This window comes from Falco biarmicus, chromosome 1, assembly GCF_023638135.1.
Source record: "Falco biarmicus isolate bFalBia1 chromosome 1, bFalBia1.pri, whole genome shotgun sequence".
Classification (NCBI taxonomy): Eukaryota; Metazoa; Chordata; class Aves; order Falconiformes; family Falconidae; genus Falco; species Falco biarmicus.
In genome coordinates, this window is record NC_079288.1 from 34,739,157 (window position 1) to 34,747,609 (window position 8,453).

Sequence of the window (8,453 nt, forward strand, 5' to 3'; positions counted from 1 at the left end):
GCAGGAGAGGATGTTTCACCGTCCCCGCTGGTGACACTACTCCTTTCCCTCCCTCCCCCTGAAATAAAGCCATGGGTCACCCCTATCTAGAAGCATTTGGTGCAGGAAATATCTAATATATGAAATTAAATATATTGTATGTTCGCTTGTTTTAAGCAAACGTTGATAAAGGTGACATCTGCCCATGGAGCTGCTGTTGGGGGGAAAATGGGGGGGGGTACCCCAAGCTCAGGCCATGGCCTATTGCTCTCTAGGGAAGCAGGATGCTGTGAGCTTCCTCTTAGCAGTGCCCTGCCCTCATAGAGAGGGCCTCTCTGGGCTGGTGAGGTTGCCTGTACTGGTGTGTGGTGCCCTGTGCTGGGGGGGGGGTGGGGGGTGTAGAGCCCCCCTCCCAGCTCCTGAGCCCCTCCTGGGGTCAGGGACAAGTGCAGGCAGCTGGGGACTGCAGGGGACATCTCTCTTTAGAGACCCCAAAGTCACAGCAGGATGGCCAGCACCAGCAGGTCGAGACCCCATGGTGACCCACACCCGTGGCCACCTTGGGCAGGGGCAGGAGCACGGCTGTGTCACCCCAGGGTGAGCAGCCCTCTTCCCACAGGGCAACTTTGGCTCCAGGCAGCCCCAAGGGCTTTGGGGACCTGGAGGGGTCCCCAGATGCAGCCGAGGAGTCCCAAGACTGCAGTGGGGGTGCAGAACATTGGGGTTTACCCTCACTCCAGCTTTTCCCTCCACTGCTCCCAACTATCCTGGGACCCAACCTCTCCCAGAGCCCACCTTCCTTGGGCTCAGGGTGTCCTGCATCCCCCCAGCTCCTCACCCCTGGCTCCCCCTTGGCAGCTCCAGCACCCCCCACCCCAGGGGGTCTTACACCCCCAGGACAGATGACTGGGACACAGTGGGTTCAGCTCTGTTGGTCTTTACTGGCTTGGGGGGGACATGCGGGACTGGTGGGGTGGGGGCCACAGTGGCCTGGGCAGGGGACTCGCACACAGCCCTGTCCCACGTTAGGGACATCAACACAAGCTACGGACAGTGGTGCTGCTGGCCAGGGGCTGCCGGCTGCTGGAGAGAAAAGAGTGACCCCCCCCTGCCCTGAAATACAGGTTGTGACATCAAGCTGCATGTCCCCGAGTCATCTCAGTTGTGGAGAGAGGAGGAAGAGAAGAAAAAGAAGAGAAGGTAAGGAGATGGCTAGAGAAAGTGGCCAAGAAAAGAAGAGAAGGACAAGAAGGCCAAGAAGAGAAGGTGGCTGAGAAGATGAAGACAAAGCCAAGAAGGCCAAGAAGAGGAAAAGGTGGCCAAGAAGAGAAGGCAGCCAAGAAGAGGAGAAAAGAGGAGGAAACCAAGGAGAGGAGAAGAATGAGGAGAGGCAAAAAGAAGAGACAAAGATCAGAAAGAGCTGGCTGCTCTCCAGCCCTGTTCCCAGGCACCCAGGACGCAGCTCTCCGCTCTGGCCACCACCACCGTGGCCACACCACGGCCACCTCCTGTGGAGCTGCTCCCCATGGGGCTGGGGCACGTCCCTTTGTGCCTGGCCCGGGGCTCCATGCAGGACCCCATGCCACCTGGCCACCAGCCACCGTGGGAAGGGTCAGCGGCCATCGCTGCGCCGGGGCCTCTGTGCAGGTGCCATCGCCAGCAGCAGCTCCGCACCCCAGGAGGGTGCTGGGGGCTTCTCCCCATCCTGCCTGCCGCCCGTGGCCACCGAGCTGGGCACCTCACGGCCAGGCATCCTCGTCCAGCCCCTCGCGCTCCCGCGGGGCCCAGGCGGGCTCCAGGAAGGAGGAGAGGACACTTTGCAGAGCCCCCCAGGGCTTGGGGCTGCCAGGGGGGGGCTGCGGGGGGGCCACCCCATAGCCCCGTGGGGTGGGGATCCTGGAGGGCTTCTTGTGGGGCTGCGTGTCCAGCCGGGGCTTGGCCCAGGGGCGCAGGGACGGCGTGGGCGACGGCTCGGGAACCTGTGGGGGGGCGTCCACCATGGCGGGGGGCTCCTCTGTCTCTGTCAGCTCATCCTCCCCCGGCGCCCAGTCGGTGTCAGACTCGGGGCCCCCCCGGGTCTCCCGGGTGTCCCAGGAGGCCGGGAAGCAGCTGCTCTCGTCGGAGGAGCTGGAGAGGGTCGGCCGGCGTCCCGCACCCGCCATTTCGGGGGCCACCGGCGGCAGGGGGCCGACGCCGTTGCCGCTCCGGCGGCCGTCCTCGGCGGGCGGCCCGTGCTTGCCGAAGACATTGAGGGAGGACGAGGAGGAGCTGGAGGAGCAGTAGGCCGAGTCGGCGGCCGTGCCGGGGGGCGGCTGTGGGGGCGCGGGGGGGGGTCTCCCCGTCCCCCAGCTCCTCCATCAGCCGCGTGTTGGCCAGGAATTCCTCCTCCAGCCGGCGGAAGAGCTGCTGCTCCTGGCTGGGCTCCAGCCACAGCGGGGCCCGCAGCCGCCGCACCAGCTCCTCCAGCTCCCGCTGCAAGGCCTCCCCGGCCCCGCCGCCATGGGGGGGCTCCCCGGGACCCCCGCCCCGCCGCCCCCCGGCACCTTCCTCCAGGGAGGAGCGGCGCGGGGTGGGCGCGGGGCTGCGGGCGGCCGGGCGGGAGGGGGTCCGGCTGCAGGCAGGGCTGCTGGCCCGGGGGGGGGTCTCTGCCCGTGCCCAGGAGTGCTGCCCGTCCTGCCGCCGGCTGATGAGCAGCAGGGGCTGGGGGCCAGGGCGGCCATGGCTGCGGGCACGTGGCGCAGCACGGCCGGGCCCGTTGGACACCCACGAGCGGCCGCGCTCCTCTGGAGCTGGGTGGCCGGCCGGGACCCCCCGGCTGGGCTCTCGGCGGCGGGGGGGACCCCCGTCCCGCAGGCCTGGGGGGCCGCTCTGTGCAGAGGAGGCCGAGGAGTCGCTGTCGCCTGAGCAGCGGCGGGAGCGGGTGGGAGCGGGGTCACGGTGCCTGGGGAGGCATGGAGAGGAGGGTCAGGGGGGCTGGGGGGCTGTGCACCCCACTGCACCCCCCATTGCCCCCCCTTGCATCCCCCGTTGCCCCCCTCCATTGCACACCTCTATTGAACCCCCTATTCCCCCATTACCTGCCCACTGAACATCCTATTCTGCCCATCACTTCCCCCGTTGAACCCCCTATTCCACCCATTGCCCCCCCACTGCACTCCCCCACTGAACCCCCTATTCCCCTCACTGCCCCCATTGCACACCCCATTGAAGACCCTACTCTCCCCATCATCCCCCGCACTACCCCCCAGTTGAACTCCCTATTCCACCATTGCCTGCCCATTGCTCCCTTCATCACCCATTGCCCCCTCATTGCACACCCCCACGGAACCCCCTATTCCCCCATTGCACACCCCCACAGAACCCCCTACTCCCCACTGCCCCCCCTTGCACATCTCCATTGAACCCCCTGTTCCCCCATTGCCCCCATTGCACACGCCCCCGCCCCTTCCCGCCCTCCCAGCGCCGCCAGGGGGCAGCCCGCCAGGCCTGCCAATCACCGCCGGGGGCGTGGCTACGACAGACCCCGCCCCTCCAGACGCTGCGCGCACTGCGCCTGCGCGTTGGGGCGGCGGGAAGAGGCCGGGAGCCTGGTGGGGGGCGGGGGGGGCTGTGGGGACCCCACGGCTGCGACCCCCAGAGCAGGGGTGGCGTGGGGCAGCGATGTGCTGGGGCTCTACCAGGGCTGCCTCCAGCACCGGGGCAGGAGGAGTTTGCCCCACGGGCCTGGGGCTGAGGCCTGCTGTGGAGTTGGGCCTTGCCGTGGGGCTGAGGCCTTGCCATGAGGCTGGGCCCTGGCTGTGGGGCTGAGGTGGGGCCTTGCTGTGGGACTGGGCCCTGTCCGAGGGACTGAGCTCCGGCCTTGCTGTGGGACTGGGCCTGTCTATGGGGCTGGGGAGGGACTGAGCTCTCCGGCCTTGCTGTGGGACTGGGCCCTGTCTATGGGGCTGGGGCCTGGGAGGTGGTGGGGGTTTCCCAGCTGGGCTGGGGGCCTGGGAGGTGGCGGGGTTTCCCAGCTGGGCTGGGCATCCTTCCACTGGCACAGGGTCACAGTAGGCTGTTGTCCCCCCCGCCCCTCCCACGCAGCACCCATGGGTGCCTTACCTGAGCGTGCTGGCTGCCCGTGGCTCAGCAGGGCTCCTTGAACGGCCGGGCAGGGGAGCCAGCCCACCCCGTGGGGGCAATCCCTCCTGCTTGCTGCTGGATGGTTGCTTCGGGATGCCTGTGTCCCCGACACCCTTCGGCTGGTAGCTGACCCGCTCCGTCCTGGCATGACTGCTGTCCCCCCCGCCTGAGGGGGGGGACAGCTGCACGGGGGCGGCGGGGGGTGCTGGGGCTGGCGGCGCGGGACACAGGGGAGAAGCTGCCGGTGACGTTTTTTTGTGGGGGAGAAGCCCGGGGCACGGGGCTGGGGTAGGCGGTGAGCTGGAAATGGAGATACCAGGTGGTTTTGGGGGGAGTCCCCTTGCCACCCACCCCACCTTCATGCAGCACTGGCACCCAGCTTTTCCCAACAGGGTTTCCCAAGCTGTGGATTCATCGCCTTGTCAATTAATTGGCCGGAACCCTGCCTTTCCTCACTCCCCTTTCAGCCGGATCAGCACCCAGAGCAGCACAGCCCCAGGGAAAGGAGCTCCACAGCTGAAAAAAGCTGGGAGTGGTGAAATGTGGTGAGATGGGGTGGCACCAGCAGGGAGTGTGCGTTGGTGGGCTGGGAGGGGTGGGTGGGGGTCCCAGAGGCACTCACTGAGGGAGGAGCAGCGGCACGGGTCATGCTTGTCCAGGGTAAGTGGTTCCAGTGTGTCCCAGCCGCCACCAACACGCACCATCACATGGCTTCTCAGCACCTGTGGACAGCCCAGTGCCCCGTCACCCTGCTTGTCCCCCAGGACGTGGCCAAAAAGCCACCCCACTCCTGGGTGGGGGCTACGTGTGCTGGCTGTGAATGGCCCCCCAGGTCCCCGGCGTGGGGCAGCTTGTGGGGAGTAAATTCAGCTCAGGGCCCACCCCCCACCACAGGGTGGATGGGCCCCCCACTGTGCGGAGGAGGGGGGGAAGGAGGGGGGGGTGTCCCGATGTAGGGGGGGGGATGATGCGGTGAGAGACGGGGTGGCTCTTACTCGGACGAAGATGAGTGTGCTGGAGTCGCCCACTTTGTATTTACCCTCGGAGACCTTGACCATGGGGAACTGGGAGGGGCAGGAGCAGCATCCCAGGATCTCCCGCACCTGTGGCAGAGAGGGGAGGGTCAGTGGGGCGTGGGACCCCCAGCTGTAGGGCAGCCCCCTATAGCTAGGTGCAGGCAGAGGGGCTGTATAGAGCCCACAGAGAGAGGAGCTGGCTTGGTCCTGGCCTCTTGGCTGGACCCCTGCGGTGGGGATGCTGTGCCCCCCGAGTCTGGCAGCTCCCCTCCTGCCTGTGCTTGCTTGAGGGGGCAGGCCGTGGGCAGCACGCTGCCTGTACCTGCCGGGAAGCAGCTGGGTGGGTTCCTGGGGAGCCCCGGGCGGTGGGGAGCACCCCCAGCACTCACCCACTGTGGGAGAGGGGCCTGGGGGGCTTCCCACAGCCGGCCACCCCCGAGCAGGCTGAGAACAGGCACAACTCATCTCCCGCCAGCCTCGCTCGCTCTCTGGAGCCCACCCGCTGTGGGACCCCCAGGTGTGGGCAACTCAGAGCCACCCCAAAACTGGGAAGGAGGAGGACACCCCCCCTCCAGCCCTGCTAATCCCAGACCCAGGGGGGATCCCCCCCATCAAGCACCCCGCTGTGGGGCAGGCGCCTCCAGCACCCCACATCCACCAGCAGGAAAGGGTTTACCCCCCCCCCCCCCCCCTCACAACATTTAACATTTGGCACCAATGAAAAGCCCAAGGGAGGATCTGGGGGGGCCGGCCAGGGGACCCCCCAGCTGAGGGGCTGCCGGGCAGCACTGTGCCCCGCTGCCTGCCCGCCAGCTGCCCGCTCTATCTGGGGCGGGCTGCCCTGCCCGCGGCCTGGCCGGGCTGACGTCAGGGATTAGGCAGGGAGCCACGGGGGGACGTGGGGACGCGGCCGCATCCTGCCCTGGCCCGGGGTGGGACGCAGCGCTGCCTCCCTCACCCCTAAATTTTGGGTTTTCCTTAGATTCCTCTTTTTTTTTTTTTTTTTTTTTTTCTCCCCAGTTCTGCCTTTCTGTCCATCGCAGGGGTCCAGCCAGGGCAGGATCCGGCCACTCTGGTTCGCATCCAGGCCAGCAGCTGGGTGGCCAGGTCAGCCCCAGCCAGGGGGAAGCTGGAGGGCCGCAGTGAGGGGGGGTCTTGACCCCGCTGCCATCCGGTGCAGGGGGGACTTGGGGACCAGTCGGGCCAGATCCTGCACCGTCAGGCTCCTCCCCGGCTCCAGCACTGCCCATAAAAGCCGATGGCAAGGAATTACGCAGCCCAGAAAAATGCAGCCGGGGCTGGCAGCGCCCAGCCATGGGGGGTCTGGGGGGGCAACGGGGGGGGGGGGGGGGGGGGCGGGGGGGCTTTGCAGCGATGCAGGGGCGGGGGAGGGTGCAGGATGCTCCCTCCCCTGCCCTGAGTATGGTGGCTGCGGGACTTAATGAGGAATCGGGGTTTCAATTAAAAAAATGGCTTTGAGCTTAGGGAGTCAGGGGAGGGCAGACCCCCCCGTGTCCCCCCCATCCCTGTATTAATCCGCTGCCTCGCGCGCGGGACGGATCCTGCACCCAGCCCAGCTTTAATCCCTCCTGAGCCTCCGGCCCTGGGGGGGCAGGCCCTGCACCCCGGCCTTGTCGGGGGACACTACCCGCCCCCCACCATCTCAGCACCCCGAATTGTGGCTGTGAGCAGCCAGGGTGTCCTCATGTCCATCTGCCCATCCTTGGGGACACCAGTGCCAAGGTACTGGGAGGAGGACCAGGACTGGGCAGGAGCAGGTTCCTGGGGGTGGGGACCACTGCGGGGAGGAAGTGTTGGAGGGGGGTGGGGGGGTGGGGTTGGGGGGGGGAGGGGAGGTGACACCCGTCTTCCCACTGTGCTTATGGCCACAGCCACCTCCACGGGGCACAGGTCCGGCAGGGCTAGCTGAGGACCTCCCACGGGCCACCGAGAGCCTGGGTGGGTGGGACAGAGAGGACCTCCCGTGGGCCATAAAGCAGCCATTGGGCAGACAGAGAGGACCTCCTTGGGGGGCCATAGAGCAGCGGGTTGGGTGGCCGGTGAGGCCCTCGCCCAAGCATGGGGCTCCCGGGGGAGCGCGTCTCACCAGCTCATCCAGGTTCTTCAGGTCACAGAGGGCAATAGGCCCGGGCCCTGCTGGGGTAGGTGGGCACCTGGGGGTCCCGGCTCTCCTGGTGGCGTGCCCAGCACGCCATAGGCCATTTGGTCCCTCATCTCCTCCTCGATCTCCTCCTCCATCTGTATCAGCATGGGGGCCAGCATGCCGAACTTGGAGCCCCTCCTGGCCACCTCCAACAAGCAGAGGACAAAGTTCTTCTCGTTCTTCTTCAGCACCAAGTCATTGGTCTCAAACATGAGGACGTCCTGGATGCCAAGGTCCTGCCGGCACCACTGGATCGAAGTTAGAGACGTTATCCCGGGCGATGAAGGAGCCAGGCACCACATTCTTGGCTTGGAAGACAACCTCGTTCTGAGGGACACGCATGTGGGGCGGCCACCTCGGGGTGCGCTGCTGGAAGTCCAGGGCAATGCGGTTGACGTTGTTGGCGTGTCGGCAGAGGTGGCAGCCCGTCTCCAGGCTCTCCAGGAAGGTGTCCACCTGGATGTCCAGGTCGTAGAGGGTGTTAAACCACTCGGCCAGGTCCTCCTTCATGGCCTCCAGGGTACTCCTCACTGGAGCGGAAGGGACGGATGCTCTTGGAGGGCGGCCGACTGGATGTGGCTTGGGTCAGCCATGGTGGGGGCCTGTTGAGGGGGCAATGAGGGGCATTACAGGCAGACGTGGGTGGGTGGGCAGCAGCCCACAGCCCCCCCACAGCTCCCCCTGACAAAGCAGTTTGCTGCCCAGTGTCAGTCCCCCCTCCGGTGACCCCTCCGTGCCTCAGTTTCCCCCATCCCTTACCCCTGGGCAGAAGGGTCCTGTTCCCCCCTGCCGAAACCTGCCTGTCCCCTGCCAGGACCTGCGGCACTGGCACTCCATGTCCCCCCGTGTCCCCCCCGCCCCGTGTCCCCTCTGCCACCTCTTCATTAATGAGTCACTTGTCACCAATGCCCGCCTCCCAGGCCCCTGCTGTGGGACTGCAGCAGGGAGGCCCCCCCCCCCCCAAGCTGCCCAGTCATGGTGGCATGGTGGGTGTCACCACCCTGGGTGTCACCACCGTGGGAGGTGACACCCCGAGATGCGGTGTCCCCACGGGTGGCCCATGCCGGGGACAGGGACCCTCCCCACCGCTACCAACCCTGAGGGACTGCCCCTGGGGGGCACTGAGCCCCAGTGGTCAGTGATGGGGGGGGGGGGCTGGCACATGGGGGTCC

General features: G+C 66.9%; 1 protein-coding gene across 1 annotated transcript; it reads right to left on the reverse strand.

Annotated features, from left to right (window-relative positions):
• Positions 1-900: 900 nt before the first annotated feature.
• GAS2L1 (growth arrest specific 2 like 1) lies at positions 901-8,118 on the reverse strand. Its single transcript, XM_056323927.1, is given in 11 exon segments — positions 901-2,322; positions 2,324-2,920; positions 3,495-3,603; positions 4,081-4,401; positions 4,724-4,823; positions 5,097-5,204; positions 7,225-7,248; positions 7,251-7,535; positions 7,537-7,800; positions 7,802-7,883; positions 8,099-8,118. Coding segments are annotated over 11 exon segments (2,514 nt in total). The 3' UTR covers positions 901-1,718.
• Between the last annotated feature and the right edge of the window lie 335 nt (positions 8,119-8,453).